At 45.2% G+C, this 23,457-nt stretch overlaps 2 protein-coding genes across 2 annotated transcripts in view; one reads left to right on the top strand and one right to left on the bottom strand.

Annotated features, from left to right (window-relative positions):
- The window catches only part of RCC2 (regulator of chromosome condensation 2), a 28,738-nt gene extending 19,262 nt beyond the window's left edge, over positions 1 to 9,476 (top strand). The window contains exons 8-13 of the mRNA XM_060758777.2: positions 2,530 to 2,696; positions 2,824 to 3,004; positions 4,695 to 4,800; positions 4,913 to 4,985; positions 5,085 to 5,162; positions 7,658 to 9,476. Coding sequence (XP_060614760.2) covers positions 2,530 to 2,696; positions 2,824 to 3,004; positions 4,695 to 4,800; positions 4,913 to 4,985; positions 5,085 to 5,162; positions 7,658 to 7,765 — 713 coding nt within the window. The 3' untranslated portion in view covers positions 7,766 to 9,476. The remainder of the gene's footprint in view (positions 1 to 2,529; positions 2,697 to 2,823; positions 3,005 to 4,694; positions 4,801 to 4,912; positions 4,986 to 5,084; positions 5,163 to 7,657) is intronic.
- A 2,328-nt stretch (positions 9,477 to 11,804) lies between these two features.
- The window catches only part of LOC132764736 (protein-arginine deiminase type-3-like), a 28,968-nt gene continuing 17,315 nt past the window's right edge, over positions 11,805 to 23,457 (bottom strand). The window contains exons 9-16 of the mRNA XM_060758776.2: positions 19,863 to 19,974; positions 18,908 to 19,015; positions 18,660 to 18,811; positions 16,744 to 16,888; positions 16,449 to 16,542; positions 14,288 to 14,367; positions 14,082 to 14,210; positions 11,805 to 12,314 (exon numbers count right to left, since the gene is read on the bottom strand). Coding sequence (XP_060614759.2) covers positions 12,081 to 12,314; positions 14,082 to 14,210; positions 14,288 to 14,367; positions 16,449 to 16,542; positions 16,744 to 16,888; positions 18,660 to 18,811; positions 18,908 to 19,015; positions 19,863 to 19,974 — 1,054 coding nt within the window. The 3' untranslated portion in view covers positions 11,805 to 12,080. The remainder of the gene's footprint in view (positions 12,315 to 14,081; positions 14,211 to 14,287; positions 14,368 to 16,448; positions 16,543 to 16,743; positions 16,889 to 18,659; positions 18,812 to 18,907; positions 19,016 to 19,862; positions 19,975 to 23,457) is intronic.

Here is a 23,457-nt window from a genome sequence, read left to right on the forward strand (position 1 = left end):
TACCATTAGTACGTTTTCATTGTCTTAAATTATTATTATTAATTATTATTATTATCACATATCCAAAATGCTTCGGACCAAAAGTGTTCGGGATTTGGGATTTTTTTTTATTTTGGAATTTCTAGATTTCAAGTAGTGCCCACTGCTAAATATAATATTAATTTATGTTTCACATACGTTGAGTCTGAAGGGCATTTGTAAAGAATTGTGCATGAAAACAAAAGTTGTAAACAAAGAACCATTGGAAAGGAATGAAGACACTTCCACTTTAAGAAAGCCAAAGGCATCACTATATCAGGTAGCTAGACACATAAATCGATGATGGATAGATAGATAATAGAATCCTAGTATCCTAAAGTTGGAAGGGGACCCCAAAGCCCATCCAGTCCAACCCTAAGGTAGATAGGTAGACACATAAATAGATGATGGATAGATAGATAGATAGATAAAAGAATCCTAGTGTCCTAAAGTTGGAAAGGAATGCCAAAGCTCATCTAGTCTAACCATAGGTAGAGTAAAAGTAGATAGAGTTAAGACTCAATCTCTCCCATAACATCATTTCTCACACACTTGCTCTTCCTCTCCTTATCTCTTAAGCCTCTGGGAAGGGAACCCCAAAGCCCATCCAGTCCAGCCCTAAGGTAGATAGGTAGACACATAAATAGATGATGGATAGATAGATAGATAGATAGATAGATAGATAGATAGATAGAATCCTAGTGTCCTAAAGTTGGAAGGGAGCCCCAAAGCCCATCCAGTCCAACCCTAAGGTAGATAGGTCGACACATAAGTAGATGATGGATAGATAGATAGATAGATAGATAATAGAATCCTAGTGTCCTAAAGTTGGAAGGGAACCCCAAAGCCCATCCAGCCCAACCCTAAGGTAGATAGGTAGACACATAGATAGATAGATAGATAGATAGATAGATAGATAGATAGATAATAGAATCCTAGTGTCCTAAAGTTGGAAGGGAACCCCAAAACCCATCCAGCCCAACCCTAAGGTAGATAGGTAGACACATAAATAGATGATTGATAGATAGATAGATAGATAGATAATAGAATCCTAGTGTCCTAAAGTTGAAAAGGAATGCCAAAGCTCATCTAGTCTAACCATAGGTAGAGTAAAGGTAAATAAGTAAAGGTAGATAAGACTCAATCTCTCCCATAACATCATTTCTCACACACTTGCTCTTCCTCTCCTTATCTCTTAAGCCTCTGGGAAAAACAAGTCTGTCTTTGTTGCATGCCCTGTCTCTGCAATTCCAAGCGCCTTGACCTAGAAAACATTCGTCTCCTATATTTCTCTCAGCCGGCAGCGACGTGTTTTGCCCAAAGCCCAAACGCAAAAGACTCGCAGACTGAAGTAAAAGTGAACAGAAAAAAAATCTTTACTCAGTTGAGATAAAACATAAATTGGCAATGTTGCATACAAAAATAAAGCAGTGCAACAAACTTACACAATCTTTGTAAGAAACACAAAATAAGGCATCTTCAACTTACAGCAAATGAGAGATCAAAATAAACCTTGAGTAAATGCTATTTCACCATAGCCTCCTTCAGAGTAGCTTCTCCAAACTGCTCCTCAGAGCAAAGCCTTTGTCCATGGGTCTCCTCAGAGATAAGGTTCTCCAGAAGCTCTCCTTCAGGATCTCTCCATCAGCATCTCCATGCTGGTACTCTAGAATGTATTCAAGAAAACTCAAACAGATATCGCCCCTTGGGTGTGGTCCAAGAGTGCTGGTTGACCTACTTTGCCAGCTGCTCATGATAATTACACACAATAAGATTTTTCTTCAACACACATATACTTGGTCCTGCAAGGTTTTGTCGTAACAAACTGATATCGCTTTCTCCAGTCTCATGAGAACTGCCAGGAAATTCCAAAACAATTATAATAATAATAATAAACTTTATTTATACCCCACCACCATCTCCTCAATGGGGACTCAGAGCGGCTTACATGGGGCCAAGCCCGGACAACATATTACAACAAAATAAAACCAGAGCATAAACAATAAACAACATCATCAAGTTACATCAAGAAAAAAAATTATAAACACAGTCATAAAATAACATTCCAATAAGCACAATAACAATGGGCGGGCCACCTGTACAGGATAAAAATGATTCTAAAACTAATGAGATAAAAATAGGAGCAAGTTATCTGCAGGGAACTGGTAAAAACATACATAGTTGTGAAGCTAAACTTCCCATTTGGAGGGTGTGTATTCCAGTGGGAAGAGCGTTGAGGGGTGCAATGATGTCATATTGTGCACCTACTCGCCAAAGCCGCAGCGGAAGAGCCAGGTTTTAAGGTCCTTTTTTAACATTTCTAGAGAAGGGGCTTTCCTGATCTCCCTAGGCCACTTCTATCCTCTGGGCCCTTTGAAGCTATCCCAGCATCCCCTTCCTCATCTTCCGAGCACTCAGAATCTGACCAGGCTACAACACATATCTACCTCCATACCAAATACATTTCTGGACGATTCTCTTAGCTTTGATGGCTTTCTGCCTCATGAACAGGGCACAACTCTGATGGGAAGTTCATTGCCCGAGCGCAGAGGATCGAGTTCGACTGCGAGCTGGTCCCCCGCCGTGTTGCCATCTTTATTGAGAAGACAAAAGATGGCCAAATCCTGCCCGTTCCCAATGTCGTAGTGAGAGCTGTGGCCTGCGGGGCCAACCACACGGTAAGGCTCTGGAGGCCTTTCACAGGTTGCATGTAAGTCTGATGTCTGTAACTCGGGGACTGCTTATATATGGAAAGCTGTCATTCCGGCTCCTTCACTCACCCTCCTCTTCCTCTTCTCTGTTCAGCTCGTCTTGGACTCCCAAAAGCGCGTCTTTTCCTGGGGGTTCGGGGGATACGGGCGGCTGGGACACGCCGAGCAAAGGGACGAGATGGTGCCGAGACTCGTGAAGCTGTTCGACTTCCCCGGACGCGGGGCCGCGCAGATCTATGCTGGTTACACCTGCTCCTTTGCCATCAGTGAGACAGGTATTCCTATAGGGCAGTGACGGGCAACCTTGTGAGCTTGGTGTGTCAAAATTCGCCCAAAAACTGAGCATAACTTGGGTAGTGCGTCACTTTGAGAAAAAAACCCCATAATTTCACGATATTTAAAGTTTGAATAACAAAAATGTATAATTGCAATATATAGTATAACTTTAGGCAATTAGGGGATAGCTAGCCTAACTGACCACAAGATGCCACATGTAACTGTCTTTTAGGAAAGGGCAGGGTTAATAAGCAGAAATAGGGGTTCATAAGGATGCACAACAGTAATAGTGGTGAAATGGAGTCTGTACTATGCTGCAAAATTGCGTTATGTAAATTAAGATGGTGGGAAATGGCACCCATAGCACAGGACCTTGCCTCTTCCAGCTTCCCCCTCACTTATCTCAGTAATGATGGTCAATTAGAAATCCATGACACCCCAGAACAGTAGATTGGATGGTGGTTGCTGTGGTTATGTGGTTGCTGGTAATGGCGATCACAGGGCCCCCAACATTACAGCAAATGTTTCATCCTCGTCTACTGCACCTGGCATGCAACCCCATACTTCTCTGTATGTGGCTGCATGCTGCCGCGTGTCATTGAAAATGGCTACGTGTGTCAGTGCTGACACACGTGTCATAGGCCCTACTTACCTCTCCGAATGCATCTCCACCTATGAACCGACTAGGACATTAAGATCGTCTGGGGAGGCCCTACTCTCGGTCCCACCCGCATCACAGGCGCGTTTGGCGGGGACGAAGGACAGGGCCTTTTCGGTGGTGGCCCCTCGGCTGTGGAACGCCCTACCTGTAGACATCAGACATGCCCCTTCGCTGTTGGCGTTCCGGAGGAAGGTCAAGACTTGGCTTTACGAACAAGCGTTTGGCTAAATAGTGCAATTGAATACAGGAAGATGGTACAATCGAACATAGGAAATGGTACAAAGGATTATGATAACGGATTCTGATTCTGATTTGTTGTTGAGGCACTACGATTATGATAATGATTTTTTTTTTTATCTTGTATGTCATGTATAATGTGTTTTAACTGCTTTTTGATATTGTTGTGATAACTTGTATTATGTAAACCGCTTTGAGTCGCCATTTCGGCTGAGAAAAGTGGTATAGAAGTAAAGCAAATAAATAAATAGGTTCGCCATCAGGGCTATAGGGTTTCCCCTGTCAGGAGTCAATTTCCGACTGCATGAAGACATCACAAATTCCCTCCGTGATATCCTGACTGAATCAATTCTCTCTGTGACATTCTGAAGGCAGCAGAGGATGCTGGAAACCAAGATATGGAACTTGTGAAGCAACAAGTTCTAATAAGGAAACTGAGAAGAAGGGGGAGATGGGCAGGAAAGGTGTATAAAAGGAAGTGGTGGCGGGAAAAAGTCAGTAGTGTCTTTCTTTGCTGCAGAGATACAAGCAATATATCCATTTCAAAGCAAAACGGCTTGTGAGTGGTTATTTAATATTGCTATCTAGATCCTACAGACTGACATCCCCCAGCTATGGTTTATATGGCCTTGTCTCAAAGGAATTTTTTTGTTATATTTTTAAAAACACAAAAGTTACTTGACGTTATACTAAATGTGCTTTGGGGTGTGTTTACATATTTTCCAGAAAGTTTTGCATAGGATCTTGCATAGAATCCTCATCTCCCTCCCTCTTGTCACCCCTTTTTGCAGGTGGGTTGTTCTTCTGGGGGGCTACCAACACTTCCCGGGATTCGACCATGTACCCCAAAACCGTGCAGGACCTTTGCGGGTGGAAGATTCGTAGCCTGGCTTGTGGGTAAGAGACGGGCCCTTGTGGGGTGCCTTTACTCCCATTTCTGCTTCTTAACTATTGGATTGACTCGCTCTTTGCAGCCTAACGCCGGGCCTTCCCTGTGCCTCTTTTGCAGGAAAAGCAGCGTTATTGTGGCCGCGGATGAGAGCACCATCAGCTGGGGTCCGTCCCCGACTTTTGGGGAGCTGGTAAGAAAGGAGGCGGCCGGAATTGTGGAATCCCAAGGTGGGAGGGGAGCCCCAAAGGCCATCTAGTCCAACCTTATTTTGCCGTGCTTTTTTCCCCAGGGCTATGGGGACCACAAGCCCAAGTCCTCGACGTCAGCGCAAGAGGTGAAGACCTTGGATGGGATCTATGTAGAGCAGGTGAGAGCAGATTGTCACTGTTTATATCCAAAGTGTTCCTTGCTTATTTAACTATGCAAGACCTAGTGATGTTTTACCTTCTTTGTGGAAGCTGGAGCTAACAGAGGGAGCTCTTCCACGTTCGTCCCAGATTCAAGCCTGTGACCTGTCGGTCCTCAGTCCTGCCAGCACAAGGGTTTAACCCATTGCATTACTGGGGACTCCTATTTATTTATTTACTAGCTTTGGGACCCGGCGGTGCCCTGGTTATTTGAGAAAGGCATTATGAAGTGAGTGAAAGTACTGCAAGTCCCATAATCCATGGTCCGCCCTAGCCTAAACCACACCAGGATGTAAAGTTGGTCATGAGGGGTCTGTGTACCAAGTTTGGTCCTGGTCTGTGATTTGTGTGCGGGCCGCAGTGTTCTGTGGGAAGTGAGTTGGGTGAAGGTACTCCAAATCCCATTGTCCGTGGTCCATCTTCCCCCAAACTTCACCAGGGCGTGAGGTGGTTCATGGGAGTTATGTGTGTCGAGTTTGGTCCAGGTCCATCATTCATGCTGAACCCAATGGTCTCACGAAGTGAGTGAAGATACTGCGTCATCCGTGGTCCGTCCTCCCCCAAACCACAACAGGATGTCAGTTGGGTCATTGGGGTTCTGTGTACCAAGTTTGGTCTGTGATCCATCTTCCCCCAAACTTCACCAGGGCGTGAGGTGGTTCATGGGGGTTATGTATGTTGAGTTTGGTCCAGGTCCATCATACATGCTGGTCCCAATGGTCTCATGAAGTGAGTGAAGATACTGCAAGTTCCCTCATCCGTGCTCCATCCTCCCCCAAACCACAACAGGATGTCAGTTGGGTCATTGGGGTTCTGTGTACCAAGTTTGGTCCATGGTCCATCTTCCCCCAAACTTCACCAGGGCGTGAGGTGGTTCATGGGGGTTATGTATGTCGAGTTTGGTCCAGGTCCGTCATTCATGCTGGTCCCAATGGTCTCACGAAGTGAGTGAAGATACTGCAAGTCCCGTCATCCATGGTCCGTCCTTCCCCAAACCACAACAGGATGTCAGTTGGGTCATTGAGGTTCTGTGTACCAAGTTTGGTCCATAGTCCATCTTCCCCCAAATTTCACCAGGGCGTGAGGTGGTTCATGGGGGTTATGTATATTGAGTTTGGTCCAGGTCCATCATACATGCTGGTCCCAATGGTCTCACAAAGTGAGTGAAGATACCGCAAGTCCCGTCATCCGTGCTCCGTCCTCCCCCAAACCACAACAGGATGTCAGTTGGGTCATTGGGGTTCTGTGTACCAAGTTTGGTCCGTAGTCCATCTTCCCCCAAATTTCACCAGGGCGTGAGGTGGTTCATGGGGGTTATGTATATTGAGTTTGGTCCAGGTCCATCATACATGCTGGTCCCAATGGTCTCACAAAGTGAGTGAAGATACCACAAGTCCCGTCATCCATGCTCCGTCCTCCCCCAAACCACAACAGGATGTCAGTTGGGTCATTGGGGTTCTGTGTACCAAGTTTGGTCCATGGTCCATCTTCCCCCAAACTTCACCAGGGCGTGAGGTGGTTCATGGGGGGTTATGTGTGCCAAGTTTGGTCCAGATCTGTCATTTGTGGGGGTCGTAGCGGCCTGTGGAAGTGGCAGCCAATCAGAAAGCTGCCACATACCCACTTTTATTATATACTAGCGGTCCCCTGCCACGCATTGCTGTGGCCCAATCTGGTGATATGGAAAATAAAGTAAATAGAAAGTGCTGTAATGTCTTTATACTTGTGGGTAAACAGTATCTCTTGATGTTTCTTTGACGGTGTTGACGTAGAGGTTGTCTGGTTTGCCTACTCTGGAACATGCAACATATAATTCTCCATCTTTAGGAGTCCCTTTCAAATATATAATACTTTATCTGTGTGTGTGTGAATCATATATATCGATCTATATCTATGGCTGGGTGGCTGTCTGTCAGGAGGGTTTTGATTACGTTTTCTTGCCCTGGTGAAGGGACAACCTCCAGAAACATAGACTCAAGGGAAAGCTGCATACCAAAACATACATAGACCATACAGGGCATCCAGACTGACCTTAATTGTACTGTTTTTATAAGTAATATATTTAGAATAATTATAATATAGAAATCTTCAGGGCATCCTTAGGCGCTCAAAAACGGAGAAAGAGAGGCAGGCAGGCGGCAGTGCGCATGCGGAGGGAGACTTGGGCGTGGGGGAAGCTGGGAAATGGAGTCCTTCCTCCTCATCGTATTCCTCCCGAGGCCTCTGCGCATGCTCCGTGTTTTTAGGCTATTGTGAGTTTGTGTTGTTGCGTATCGGTGTTTGGAGGGTTGTTGGTTATACCTTGGGGGAAGAGGTATTAGCAGGCCAAATTTGGTGAGATTTCGTCCGGCGGTTTCTCCGTTTTTGACCGCCTAATTACGCCCTTAAGCTTCTTATATATATAGATATAGATTTGTTTATTTATTATGACTGAGTGTCCCTTCCCTCCTCCCAGGTGGCCATGGGCTACGCGCACTCCTTGGCCATTGCCCGCGACGAGAGCGAAGCCGAGAGCGAAAGGGCCAAGAAGCTGCCCGAGTACAACCCGCGCACGCTTCTCTGACACAGACCCGCAAAACAAAAACGCCTCCGCAAAATCCTGGATGAGGCGGCTGCCTCTTCCACCCGTCCGCCGGGACGCAGACAGAGATTACGCCCACCCACGTTGCGCTAGATGGCCCCAGGTTTCGGTTTCTTTTCGTTATACGTGGCTCCGAGTTTCCGCTCCTCCTCCTCCTCCTTGTTTCCTTCGCGCACACTTTTGTGCTTGTCTTCTGTATTCCGCGCTTTTTTCCGCGGGGATCGATTTCTCCTTCTTTCAGAAAGGCTTCCTTCCGGAGCCGTCACGCTTTCCGTTTGATTCCCCTTCATTACCGGAGCCCAAAAGTATTATATTCCGCCTTCCAAACATTTAGAAACGGATGCTGTTCCAATTGTTCTTCACCCCAAAGCTTTGAGTATCTCCTCCCGGAGCCAAACCTTTATCTATTAGTGTCTTTATCAATCAACACCATCAGTATATCTATATCCCAAATCCATTGAGACCAAAACCAACTGGGAATAGTGGTTCAGAATTTGGTTTATTTTTTCTTTCGCGGAATGTATGTTTTGCCTTCTGAAAATCCGAAAAGAATTCCGCGCACATTACGAAGTTTTTGGCATATTACGAAGTTTTCGGCATATTACGAAGTTTTCGGCATCTTCCGAAGCCAAATCTTTTATTACGGCTTTCTTTGTTTACATCCCAGGAATTATTCCCTATGTCTACTGGGAATAATGGCTGATAACGCCGTATTTTTAGCGTTTTGTTTCACTCCCCAAAGTTTCCTCGCTGTTTTTATTTTTGCGTAGACCTATCATGTCGAAAGGTGCGCATTTTGCTTCGGTTCCTTCCTTCCTGGTCGTTTGCTGAATCGGATTTTCGGACCATACCATTCCTTTGCAACGGCCTTCTGCCAAGCTATCCCTTGTGTTTTTAATACGTTCAGAACTTTGCTGTATCCTGGGAATTGTTGGGTCTCGAATTCCCTTTGTTTTGGTCGTCTCGAAGAATATTTTCCCGGACTTCCGAAAACCCCGGCGAGTATCCTTTGCATCCGTTCTGTGCCGCGTTTGAGAAATTTGGTGCCTTGTGAACATAAACAAACCCATTTCCCGAAAAGATAGAACTCTTCTTTCTCCCCTTTTTCTCTATTTTTTCCCTTACGGTTGCATGGGCAAAACCATTGATTTCGTTCCATATTTACACTCCCAAAGTCCTTAATATGGGAACGCTGGGTATAGTTTAAAGGGGATCTAGAAGGGGCCTGAATTGCTGTGTATATTGCTTTATTGTTTGCTCTCCTTTTGTTTTTAAGTCTGGGTCGAGGTTTATACCCGTGCGGGTTTTGTTTCGTTTTTATATTCTTTACCGTTTTCGGCCGTTTGTCGCCCCGCTTCCCAACACACCTATTTGCCAATTCATTCCTATCCTTAAAGAAGCCCTAAATGGGGATAATTTATTTGCCGGGAAGGACATAACAAAAGGTTAATTGTTTCACCAAAGAAAGTGTGTGCTTTGCGTTTTTTCCGGAGCCAAGAAACTTACTTTGGACACATTTTTGGGGCCGGCGTTCCAGATCTCCGTCGCTTCTTTTCTCTGCGAAAAAGGAATAATTTTGGATTTCTGCAAAATCGGGGACGGATTCCTCCTAGCCTAGTCTTAGCACTCCTCCTCCTTTCTCCCCTCCTGTTTCCTTTTTTTATATTTCTCTAAATAAAAAGGTTTAAATAAATGATGGAATTGTGTTGGTATCTGGATCTGCAGCTTTCCGGCAAAATAATTACCTCACAAGCAAAGTTGGAAGGCTTTAATTCAAAAGCATGCTTTGGGGAACGCAACAAAATTCCAACTGACAGTTTATTTCCCTCACGCCTCCTATTTTTCACGCCTTTGCTTTGACTTCTGTTTTTACCTCGTGAGTATGTGCTGTGTGCTTTGAGATCTCTCTCTGCTTGTGTGTCCGGAGAGATTGTGCTGTGTGCTTTGAGGTCTCTCTCCGCTTGTGTGTCAGGAGAGTATGTGCTGTGTGCTTTGAGGTCTCTCTCTGCTTGTGTGTCCAGAAAGTATGTGCTGTGTGTTTTGAGGTCTCTCTCTGCTTGTGTGTCAGGAGAGCGTGTGCTGTGTGCTTTGAGGTCTCTCTCTGCTTGTGTGTCAGGAGAGCGTGTTCTGTGTGCTTTGAGGTCTCTCTCTGCTTGTGTGTCAGGAGAGCGTGTGCTGTGTGCTTTGAGGTCTCTCTCCGCTTGTGTGTCCGGAGAGTATGTGCTGTGTGCTTTGAGATCTCTCTCTGCTTGTGTGTCCGGAGAGTATGTGCTGTGTGCTTTGAGATCTCTCTCCGCTTGTGTGTCCGGAGAGTATGTGCTGTGTGCTTTGAGATCTCTCTCCGCTTGTGTGTCTGGAGAGTATGTGCTGTGTGCTTTGAGATCTCTCTCCGCTTGTGTGTCCGGAGAGTATGTGCTGTGTGCTTTGAGATCTCTCTCTGCTTGTGTGTCCGGAGAGTATATGCTGTGTGCTTTGAGGTCTCTCTCCGCTTGTGTGTCCGGAGAGTATGTGCTGTGTGTTTTGAGGTCTCTCTCCGCTTGTGTGTCAGGAGAGTATGTGCTGTGTACTTTGAGGTCTCTCTCCGCTTGTGTTCAACCATCTCAAAGCTCCCTGCTTGAGCGGTGATGGCACGATCATCAGCATAGATGAAACTCTCTGTCCCTTCTGGCAGTGGCTGGTCATTTGTGTAGATGTTGAACATGGATGGAGCAAGCACGCTCCCCTGAGGCAGGCCGTTCTACTGTTTCCGCCATCTGCTTCTCTGGCCTTGGAACTCAACAAAAAAGCTCCTGTTTTGTAGCAGGTTTCCTATGAGGCGGGTGAGGTGGCCGTCCTTTGTGATATTGTACATTTTTCTCAGGAGGAGGCGGTGGTTCACAGTATCATAGGAGAGGTCTCTCTGCTTGTGTGTCAGGAGAGTATGTGTGTGTGCTTTGAGATCTCTTTCTGCTTGTGTGTCACCAGCAATGTAGTGTATTTTCCCTCTATTGAAACCTTAGAAAAGATGGGTGCTAGAAGTAGCTCAGACCCTGTTATTTACTACTAGTTGTGTACTCGGCAGTGCCCGGGTTATTTGAAAAAGTCATAGTTTGTTGTGGGGTTTTGGTAATATCATTTACAATGCTTATTAGAAAAAAGCCAGTCTTCGATTTTGTTATTTATGAATATTCCCATTCGAAAATTCAGAATAATGTGGGTGAACTACAATTCCCAGAATCGTGAGTCAGTCCTCCCCAAACCAGGCCTGTTGGGTCCAGGTCCGTTATTCGTCGAGGGGCACAGTGGTCTCAGGAAGTGAGTGAAAGTACTGCAAATCCCATCATTCGTGGCAGGTATGGTCCAACTCCATCCTTGGTTGGGTTCACAGTGCTCTCTGGATGTGGGTGAACTACAACTCCTATAAATCATGGTGAATTCTTCCCAAAACTTGTTCAATTGCTGATGAATTCCTGTTTGCAAGGAGAGAGAGATCTCAAAGCACACAGCACATACTCAGATGTAAAAACAGAAATCAAAGCAATGGCATGAAAGATAGGAGGCGTGAGGGAAATAAACTGTCAGTTGGAATTTTGTTGCGTTCCCCAATACATGTTTTTGAATTAAAGCCTTCCAACTTTGTGTGTTTGCTTGCTGTGTGCCACAGGAAAGGGTTAAGGGGTGAGGCAGTGGGCGGTATCATGCAAATTCCACACCAATGGAGAGAGAAAGGAACCCTGGGATGTCCATTCTGGAGGAAAAACATCATCTAGGGTGGAATGGTCCCTGTATGAAGGCCTTCACTTGGGTGGCGGTCAGTGTGGTGTTGGTAGAAGACATTGGCAGTGCTCATGGATATGTTCATGGCATTTGCTATAACCTGCAATGACATTGGAACATCATTTGATGTCTCCTGAACATCGGGAGCTATAGTTTTTTGTGGAGGCAGGAGCGTGTCTGTGAATGTGGACACCCCAGCCACATACACACATACATATTTTCACTTTTATTGTGTGTATAGATGATTATTATTATTGCAACCACATTTCTTCAATTCTAGACTTTATTCAGACAGTTTGTAAAAACTCTATGCAGCAAAAAATATATTATAACCCAGGAACAAAAATCGTGTTACATCATGTAATGGGTCCATCACAGGCATGAAATGTGTTGGTGGGCCTCCATAGCTGACGTTAGGACCAGGGAGTGTGAATGAAGGAAGTCCACGGTGGAGTCGGCTTCGTGTGTTGTTGTTCCTCAGATCTGGGAAGTGCAAAGGGAAGCAGGCGAGCGACACGAAGCGTCCGCTGCTTCCTCCACCTCAAGGGCTGACGTTCCACCACTTGTAGGTGAAGGCCTTGCGCCGGACATTGGTGCCACAGTGGATCTCCCCGTAGCGGAGGTGGTACGGTTGGAAGTCATCGATGAAGGTGCAGGAGAGGCCCAGTGGCTCTAGAAGGCGGCGGACCTCCTCTTCGAGGCAGCACTGGTCGTGGAGGATCGGGCCAAAGGGCTTGGGCACTGCCAGGTGCTTCCCCAGTACCAGCATGTTCACCTACACATGGGAAGGAGAAGTAGAGGACTCTCAGCTCAAGGAAGGACCCAACAGGCTCCTTTACTCAGTTCATCCTCTGCTATCTCATCTGCCTCCCCACTTTCGAAATCACAGAGCTAGAAGGGTCATCCAACCCAACGCCATTCTGTCATGTGGGAATACAGAAAGCCCTCCCAACAGATGGTAGGTGAATAGTTGGATAGATGGGTAGGTAGGATAGATGGCTGGTTGGATGGATGGATAAATAGATGTATAGAGTGACATACAGGTAGATAGGATATAGGATGGATTGATGAACCAACCCCAGGCGTAGGTAGGTAGGTAGGTGGATGGATGGATGGGTAGATGGGTAAGTAGATGGATGGGTAGGTAGGTAGGATAGATAAGGGCTGGATGGATAAATGATGGATAGATGAATGAACAGGTAAATATATCACAATTGGAAGAGTCATCCAAACCAACCCCATTTTATAGATTGATTGATTGATAGATAAGTAGGTAAGTAGGATAGATAGTGGATGGATGGATGGACAGATAAGTTGGTAAGTAGGATAGAAGATGCATGGATGGATGGGCAGACATGTAGTTAGATAGGATATATGATGGATAGATGAATGAACAGGTAGATAGAGTTGGATGAGCCATCCAAACCAACCCCAATCTATCATGCAGGCGTAGGTAAGTGGATGGGTGGATGGGTAGATGGGTAAGTAGATGGATGGGTAGATAGGTAGGTAGGATAGATAATGGGTGGGTGGATAGATAGATAGATAGATAGGATATATGATGGATAGATGAATGAACAGATAGATCAGAGTTGGATGAGCCATCCAAACCAACCCCAATCTATCATGCAGGCATAGGTAGGTGGGTGGGTGGATGGATAGATGGATGGGTAAGTAGATGGATAGGTAGGTAGGTAGGATAGATAATGGGTGGGTGGATAAACAGAAGATAGATCGGTAGATAGGATCTATGATGGATAGATGAATGAAAAAGGTAGGTAGTGTTGGATGAGCCATCCAAACCAACCCCATTCTATCATGCAGGTGTAGGTAGATGGATGGGTGGATAGTAAGTAGATAGATGGGTAGGTAGGTAGGATTGATAATGGGTAGATGGATAAACATAAGGATAGATATGTAGATAGGATATATGATGGATAGATGAATGAACAGGTAGATAGACCAGAGTTCGATGAGCCATCCAAACCAACCCCAAACTATCATGCAAGCGTAGGTAGGTGGATGGGTAGATGGGTAGGTAGATGGATGGGTAGGTAGTAGGATAGATAATGGGTGGATGGATAAATAAATAGAAGAATAAGTAGATAGGATATATGATGGATAGATGAATGAACAGGTAGATAGATCATAATTGGATGAGCCATCCAAACCAACTCCAATCTATCATGCAGGCGTAGGTAGGTGGATAGGTAGACAGGTAAGTAGATGGATGGGTAGGTTGGTAGGACAGATAATGTGTGGATGGATAAATAGAAGGATAGATAGGATAGATGATGGATAGATGAATGAACAGGTAGATAGAGCAGAGTTGGATGAGCCATCCAAACCAACCCCAATCTATCATCCAGCCTCTGCTCTCCAGAGAAGGAGACTCCACTGGACTCCCAGGCAGAAGCATAATCTCACCCTTCCCAGTAGGCTCTGGCCAAGCAAACTGGTGCAATCCTCAACCCTGCTCTTACGTTCTTTCTGTCTCAATATACAAAACATGGGAGACCTGGCATGGTTGGAAGGTCCTTACCATGTCCGGGAAGTAAGCAACGGCTTTGGTGGCGTAGCTTGGAGCAAAGAGCTGTGGGATGTCGATGATGTCTTCCTCCGTCAGGCCCAGCTCTTCCTTGAGGATGTCCCGGTTCCAGTCGATGCATTTCTGGAGGAGCAAAGGGACAAGATGCTGTTGTAGACACCCTTGGAGCGAAACATCAATGTTATCATCACCCCAATCACCTGGTAGTACTCATTGTTGTTCCTCAAGGATTTGTCAGCCAGGATCTTCTTTATGGAGACCTTGTCCTTATCCTTCGCCCCTGCAAGAAAGAAAAGATGGGCTGAGGATTTGTCCATAGAGATTGGGGAGGAGTTGTGAGAAGTCGAGTTTTCCATCCTGCTTTGGAGATCATATAGAGTGGCAAAAAGGTCAGATCAGAAATCTTCAACTGTATTGATTTGGTAGGAACAGTCTATGGTCAAGTCAGATTTTCTTTGGGGAAAGTGGAGTGTTAGGGTGGGGAGAATTAGCTTTTACTACTTCCCTTTCTTTCTCCTTCTCTCTCTTCTTCGTCCTGTTTATTTTCCTTCCTTCCCTTCCTTCCTCCCTCCCTCCCTTCCTCCTTCCATCCATCCATCCATCTTTGCATACATCCTTCGATCCATCCTTCCCTCCCTCCCTCCCTCCCTTCCTCCCTTCTTCCATCCTTCTGTCCTTCCATCCATCCATCCTTGCATACTTCCTCACTTCCTCCCTCCCTCATTTGTTCGTTCATTCGTTCCTTCCTTTCATCCATCCATCCATCCTTCTGTCCATCCATCCATCCATCTTTGCAGACCTCCTTCGATCCATCCTTCCTTCCTTCCCTCCCTCCATCCTTCCTTGCATACTTCCTCCTTCCCTCCCTCGTTCCTTCCTTCCTTCCAGCCATCCAGCCATCCATCTTTGCATACTTCCTTTGATCCTTCCTTCCTTCCCTCCCTCCTGTCCTCCATCCATCCACCCACCCTTGCATACATCCTCCCTTCCTCCTCCCTTCCTTCCTTCCTTTGTTCCTTCCATCCATCCATCCATCCATCCATCTTTGCATACATCCTTTGATCCATCCTTCCCTCCCTCCCTCCCTCTCTCCTTCCTTCCTTCCATCCATCCATCCATCCATCCATCCATCCATCCTTCTGTCCTTCTATCCATCCATCCATCTTTGCATACTTCCTTCAATCCATCCTTCCTTCCTTCCCTCCCTCCCTCCGTCCTTACATACTTCCTCCCTTCCATCCATCCTTCTGTCCTTCCATCCATCCATCCATCTTTGCATACTTCCTCCCATCCTTCCTTCGATCCTTCCTTCCTTCCCTCCCTCCCTCCATTCCCCCATCCACCCTTGTATACTCCCTCCCTCCCTCCTTCCTTCGTTCCTTCATCCATCCATCTTTGCATACTTCCTTCGATCCTTCCTTCCTTCCCTCCCTCCTGTCCTCCATCCATCCACCCACCCTTGCATACATCCTCCCTTCCTCCTCCCTTCCTTCCTTCCTTTGTTCCTTCCATCCATCCATCCATCCATCCATCTTTGCATACATCCTTTGATCCATCCTTCCCTCCCTCCCTCCCTCTCTCCTTCCTTCCTTCCTTCCATCCATCCATCCATCCATCCATCCATCCATCCTTCTGTCCTTCTATCCATCCATCCATCTTTGCATACTTCCTTCAATCCATCCTTCCTTCCTTCCCTCCCTCCCTCCTTCCTTACATACTTCCTCCCTTCCATCCATCCTTCTGTCCTTCCATCCATCCATCCATCTTTGCATACTTCCTCCCATCCTTCCTTCGATCCTTCCTTCCTTCCTTCCCTCCCTCCATCCCTCCATCCATCCTTGCATACTTCCTCCCTCCTTCCTTCGTTCCTTCCTTCCATCCATCTGTCTGTCCATCCATACATCCATCCATCTTTGCCTACTTCCTTCCTTCTTTCCATCCATCCGTCCTTGCATCTCTCCATCCTTCATTCCTTCCTTCCATCCATCTTTCCTTTTTTCCCTCAATCCATTCATCCATCCTTTTATCATCTTGCGGTGTTATTTATGTTTTAGCCTGGGTGTTCTATTGTTATTTGTTTTTAATTGTTTGCTAGTCTTCGTTTTGATCTCTAGCATTTTGCAACCACGCATGGCATACATGCAGCCCATGTGGAAGGTTCCCGTGATACTTGCAACGTGGCACAGAAACAGGACTGGTGGCAATGCGCCCGATGGCGGAGATCAAAATCCCACCAGAAGCCAGAGCAATGCATAGGGCAAAGGCCTCCCTAAGCCAACTCTCCTTTCTTGGAAACGAAAAGCATCCTGAAAAGGGCCTCCTTTCTCCTGAATTAATGTATGTAGATGACATATGAATAACCTTCAAACATCCGGGCATTTCCATAGCCTTCCTGTTCCTTCTCCCGCAGCAGTTTGAAGCAGGCGTTGGGGCTGGCCAGGAGGAGGCGGAAACCCTGGAAAAAGGGAACGAAGAAGAAAGGGAATTAGAGGAGGAGGAGAAAGAAAAGGGCACAAGAAAAAGGTCCGACTGAGTCCAACGAGGTCTATATTCAAAGACGGATAGAATGGACTATAGTATGGACTACGACTCTGGGCACCAGGGTTCAACTCCCCCCGTGAGACTAAATGCCCTTAAATGCGTAAACGCCGCGTACCTTTCGGTCAGAAGCTGGGACGAAGCTGACGAACTCGTCGACGTGCCCCACGAGAAGCCAAGCGGAATACAGCTCGATGGGAGATTGCACTCGCTGGGCGTAGAGGAAGTCCCGCACCACCCGGACCATCTCCTTGCCACTGGGACTAGTAACCAAAGAGAACCATGATCGTTAAATCCCATGAAGTCATGACGTCGTCCCTGACAAAGCGTCCTCCACCTGGACTCTATTTCTTCCCTTCGTTGCTTAGGATTGGTCGCATTCAATTGCAATCTTCTCTCTTTTTTTTCCTGCCCTTCATTCTGTATAAAGGATCTGTTCCACATAATATGATGATAATAAGCGTTCTTTTCAGGTCTCCAATAGAAATCCTAGCAGAACTTCCTTCTGGTATAGTTTGAGCACAGAATTGCTCTGGAGGCTTGGAAAGAACACTACTCTAGGCACTTTCTTGGTCCTCCAGAGCAAGTTAGTGGTATCCAAAGCCATTTGCATGTAATGAAAACTACATTTAGTGTAGTAAGCAGGCCTACTATATGGCCTACTGTATCTACAAGCCATAGATACCTCTTCATTCCTGACATCTGGCTATCCATCAGCTATCTGTCAATCCATCTAACCATCTACCTATCTATCCATACATACATACTTCTAATCATCTATTTATTTATTTATCCATCCAAGCGTCCATCCATCTACCCATACATCTAACCATCTATTCATTTATCTATCTGTCCATCCATCCATCTAACTATCTACCTATCTATCTATCCATACATACATACATTTAATCATCTATCTATCCATCCAACCATCCATCTACCCATACATCTAACCATCTATTCATTTATCATCTATCCATACATACATGCATGCATCTAATCATCTATCTATCTATCTATCTATCCATCCATCCATCTAACCATCTACCTATATCCATACATAGATAGATTTAATCATCTAACTATCCATGCATCCAATCATCCATCTAAGTTTCCATCCATTTACCCATACATCTAACCGTCTATTTATTTATCTCTATCTATCCATACATCTAATCATCTATCTATCCATCCACCCATCCATCTAAGTATCCATCCACCCATACAGCTAACATCTAACCATCTATTCATTTATCTGTCTATCTATCCATACATCTAATCATCTATCTATATATCTATCCATCCATCCATCCATCCAGATATCTAATCATCTATTTATTTTTATTTATTTATTTATTTACTGTACTTGTAGACCGCCGTTCTCAGCCCTAGGGCGACTCACGGCGGTGTCTATCTGTCTGTCTATCTGTCTATCCATCCACCCACCCACCCACCCATCCAACCATACACCTAATCACCTATTCCTCCATCCATCTATCTAACCATGCATCTAACCACCTATTCATCCATCCATCCATCCATCCATATAACCATCTCTCCATATATCTAGTCATCTATCTATCTATCTATCTATCTAGCCATCCATCCAACCATCCATCTAACCATACATCTAATCACCTATTCATCCGTACATCCATCTAACTATCCATCCATCTAATCATCCATTCGTCCATCTAAGCATCTATCTATTTATCCAACCATCCATCTAAGCATCTATCCATCTATCTATCAATTCATCCATCTACCTACACATCCAATCATCTATCTATCTGTCTGTCTATCCATCCATCCATCTAACCATCTATATATCGATTGATCGATCTAGCCATCCATTCATCTAACCATACATCTAACCATCTATTCATCCATTCATCAATACATATCTATCTATCTATCCATCTGGAAAACCATATCTTTCTCACTCCCGCCATAACGTGGAGAGTAATTATTGGCACATGCATATGAAAAGTATTTGGTAGCAGTTCGGGTTCAAGTTTCCATACAAATGCTTACCTAGGAACGGCACTTCCGATGAGGATCCGGCCCAAGGGGTACTTCTTGGCCTTGACGGTCACCGGAGGGCTGACCTCCAGGTTGCCGAAGGAGTCCAATCCGGAGACATCTTTCTCCCTGGCTTCCCGGGTCACATAACCAAAATCGGGACCCTTGCAAAAGGAAGAAGGGTTAGGTCATAGCAGAGACCTGGGTTCAAACAGCAGTGGAAACAAGAGAGCCAAGACTCCATAGTAGAAAATACATACCAGAACACCTTTGAATGGGAAATCCTTCAGTTCTCGGTTCCTGGGGGAATCAAACACAACTGGAAAGGTCTTATGGGGAGCTTGGATGTAGCCAATCTCCATCTCATCCTGGAAGAAAGAAATGTATCTCAGGAGGGACTCCATCATATCCATGAACACTCCTAGGACCCAAGTTTGGAGATGGAAGTGCTATATCTACATGGAGATCTTGTCAGTTTTTGGCCAAAAATGGGCTTTTCTTCCTATTCAGAAGCTGCAACGTTCCAGGGAAGGGCAACCAAGATGCCCAAAGGTTGACCTTCTCTGGGCACCAAACTTTGTGAGCAATCATTGAGGGGAAGACATGAAGGCCATCTAAAAATACTGTTGAGGCTTGATGTCCTCCAAAAACTCCTAGTATCTATTCCAGCATGTCTCAACATAGGGGTAGGGACACCTGGGAGGAGGGTTGTGAGGGGACTTCAGAGGGATCACCAAAGACTGTCAGAAAACATATACTTTTGATGGTCTTGGGAACCCCTTTGAGAGAAGGTTGAAGATCTCTCAACTGTCCTTCTCGTCCTTCCTGGAAACAGAGAACGAATCCTAGAACCAAAAATCCTCCTCTGCTGCGATTGGTCGGCCTCTTAGCCAAGGGGAAGGCTCCAAACAGGAAGGGGAGAGCAGGCGTGTACCAGGAGGTGCGAGGAAATGGTTTCACTCTCACAACAACCATCTCAGGTTGTCTCTTTGGTCTGGATGTGTTCTGTCCCCCGAGCTAATTCTTGAAGATACTCTAATCTCACCAGGATTTACACAGAGTTGGATTTACACAGCTGAACAGTTAACTCAAATTCTAACTCCAACCAAAACTTGTAGGAAAAGTTGGAGACTTGACTCAACTGTACCTCTTGCTTACTTAATTAGGTAGGCATGACAGGACGCTTGCTCATCGATACACCTTGGCGTCTCATACCTGGATCCAGCGGTCACCATGGTTCTCCACTTCTGGGCAGATGATCAGTTGGCAGCCAGCTTTCTTGGCCAGCTTGCTCACATCTGCCACGAAGTCATGGTTGTCTTGCACACTAGAGTTGAATGGGAGAAGATGGGATCATTGAGGAACCCCAACCGAAAATGGGAAGAATCAGAGTTGAGGAAAGGATTCAGGCCATCTAGACCAGGCATAGGCAAACTGGCTCTTCAGATGTTTTGGACTTCAACTTCCACAATTCATTCAGAATGTGGACAACATCCTTCAATATGTGGACGACATACTCATAGCACAGCCATGGGGCAACTTGAGCCCTCCCTCCAGGGGTTTTGGACTTCAACTCCCACAATACCTTCAGTACATAGACATCATTCTTCAATACGTGGACAACATACTCATAGCACAAGCATGGGCCAACTTGGGCCCTCCCTCCAGGTATTTTGGACTTCCACAATTCCTTCAGTACATGGACAACATCCTTCAATACGTGGACAACATACCCATAGCACACACATGGGCCAACTTGGACCCTCTCTCCAGGTGTCTTGGACTTCAACTCCCACAATTCCTTCAGTACATGGACAACATCCTTCAATATGTGGACCAGAAAGGGCAAGAGTTAGCCCATGGCTGTGCTATGATTATACCATCCATATATCAAAGCATGTTATCCACCTACTGAAGGAAGTCCAGAACACCTGGAGGGAGGGCCCAAGTTGGCCCATGCGTGTGCTATGAGAATGTTATCCACATATTGAAGGATGTTGTCCATGTACTGAAGGAATTGTGGAAGTTGGAGTCCAAAACCCCTGCCTGTGCTATAAGCCTATCATCCACATATTGAAGGATGTTGTCCACGTACTGAAGGAATTGTGGGAGTTGGGAGTCCAAAACACCTGGAGGAGGGCCCAAGTTGGCCCATGCGTGTGCTATGAGAATGTCATCCACATATTGAAGGATGTTGTCCATGTACTGAAGGAATTGTGGAAGTTGGAGTCCAAAACCCCTGCCTGTGCTATAAGCCTATCGTCCACATATGGAAGGATGTTCTCCACATACTGAAGGAAATGTGGGAGTTGAAGCCCAAAACACTTGGAGGAAGGGCCCAAGTTGGCCCATGCCTGTGCTAGGAGTATGTTGTCCACATATTGCAGGATGTTGTCCACGTACTGAAGGAATTGTGGTGCCAAACTGCATTAATTAAACACTGTAAATACTCCTTGTAAGCTGTAATAAAATATTAGAATATGATTAAATCATCAGCAGTTATGGCTGTTTTGCAAGCAATTTTTATTGTCAACCATTGCAAAAAAGTTTGCTGGATCAGAAGGCATTTCCAAATCCTTCCAAACAAATGAGTTTTACAGAATTCAGTGCGTGAACATTAAGCAGCAGGTGGCGCCATAAGATTTATTTTTTAAAAATAGGGCGAGGTATAAATATTTCAATAAATAAATATATAGATAGTAAAGGGACTTAAAGACGGGCCCGGCCCCGCAATGCGGGCAGACAGGATCGGGCTATAAAAGTCCCAAATGATGTCATAAAACCTGTTTTGCAGGAGGCATAAAAATATATTTTGCAGAAAGGCATCCGTCGTATAACTTAAGAGACTGCCTTTTCCCGCTCAACTGCCTCCTGATTGAAAGGACAGGCAACAATCTCTTTCTAATCCAGGATGCAATCGGAGTATTGTGATTGCTGAACAGAAATCTTCACAAACACACTATTGTTTGCATGTGGAGCAAACCCAAAAATGGGAAATGGATATAGGAACAAACTTCATTGTGTCTGCAATGGATCTGTTGACCAAACTCAATGGATGGGAATGAACTTCATTGTGTCTGCAATGGATCCGTTGACCAAACTCAACAGATGGGAAATGGCTACAGTATTGAACTTCATTGTGTCTGCAATGGATCCGTTGACCAAACTCAACGGATGGGAAATGGCTACAGGAACGAACTTCATTGTGTCTGCAATGGATCCGTTGACCAAACTCAACGCATGGGAAATGGCTACAGGAACGAACTTCATTGTGTCTGCAATGGATCCGTTGACCAAACTCAACAAATGGGAAATAGCTGTAGGATCGAACTTAATTTTGTCTGCAATTGATCAATTGACCAAACTCAATGGCTAGGAATGAACTTGGTTGTGTCTGCAGTGGATCCATTGACCAAACTCAACGGATGGGAAATAGCTATAGGAATGAACTTTGTTGTGTCTGCAATGGATCTATTGACTAAACTCAACGGATGAGAAATGGCTACAGGAACGAACTTCGTTGTGTCTGTAATGGATCCATTGACCAAACTCAATGGATGGGAATGAACTTCGTTGTGTCTGCAGTGGATCCATTGACTAAATTCAACGGATGGGAATGAACTTCGTTGTGTCTGCAATGGATCCATTGACCAAACTCAACGGATGAGAAATGGCTACAGTATTGAACTTCATTGTGTCTGCAATGGATCCATTGACCAAACTAAACGGATAGGGATGAATTTTGTTGTGTCTGAAATGGATCTGTTAACCTAACTCAACAGATGGGAAATTGCTATAGGACCGAACTTCATTGTGTCTGCAATGGATCCATTGACCAAACTCAATGGATGGGAATGAACTTCATTGTGTCTGCAGTGGAGCCATTGACTAAATTCAACGGATGGGAATGAACTTCGTTGTGTCTGCAATGGATCCATTGACCAAACTCAACAAATGGGAAATAGCTGTAGGATCGAACTTAATTTTGTCTGCAATTGATCAATTGACCAAACTCAATGGCTAGGAATGAACTTGGTTGTGTCTGCAGTGGATCCATTGACCAAACTCAACGGATGGGAAATAGCTATAGGAATGAACTTTGTTGTGTCTGCAATGGATCTATTGACTAAACTCAACGGATGAGAAATGGCTACAGGAACGAACTTCGTTGTGTCTGTAATGGATCCATTGACCAAACTCAATGGATGGGAATGAACTTCGTTGTGTCTGCAGTGGATCCATTGACTAAATTCAACGGATGGGAATGAACTTCGTTGTGTCTGCAATGGATCCATTGACCAAACTCAACGGATGAGAAATGGCTACAGTATTGAACTTCATTGTGTCTGCAATGGATCCATTGACCAAACTAAACGGATAGGGATGAATTTTGTTGTGTCTGAAATGGATCTGTTAACCTAACTCAACAGATGGGAAATTGCTATAGGACCGAACTTCATTGTGTCTGCAATGGATCCATTGACCAAACTCAATGGATGGGAATGAACTTCATTGTGTCTGCAGTGGAGCCATTGACTAAATTCAACGGATGGGAATGAACTTCGTTGTGTCTGCAATGGATCCATTGACCAAACTCAACAGATGAGAAATAGCTATAGGAACGAACTTCGTTGTGTCTGCAATGGATCCATTGACCAAACTCAACGGATGGGAAACGGCTATAGGATTGAACTTCATTGGTTCTGCAATGGCTTGATGGTATTGCGCAATTCCGCACAAGGAACTAGTGCATTATGCGGGATTGCGGCCTTCTTTATGTTCCTCTGCTGTTCAACCTGAGATGGGAAAA

Source organism: Anolis sagrei, chromosome 13, assembly GCF_037176765.1.
Source record: "Anolis sagrei isolate rAnoSag1 chromosome 13, rAnoSag1.mat, whole genome shotgun sequence".
Classification (NCBI taxonomy): domain Eukaryota; kingdom Metazoa; phylum Chordata; class Lepidosauria; order Squamata; family Dactyloidae; genus Anolis; species Anolis sagrei.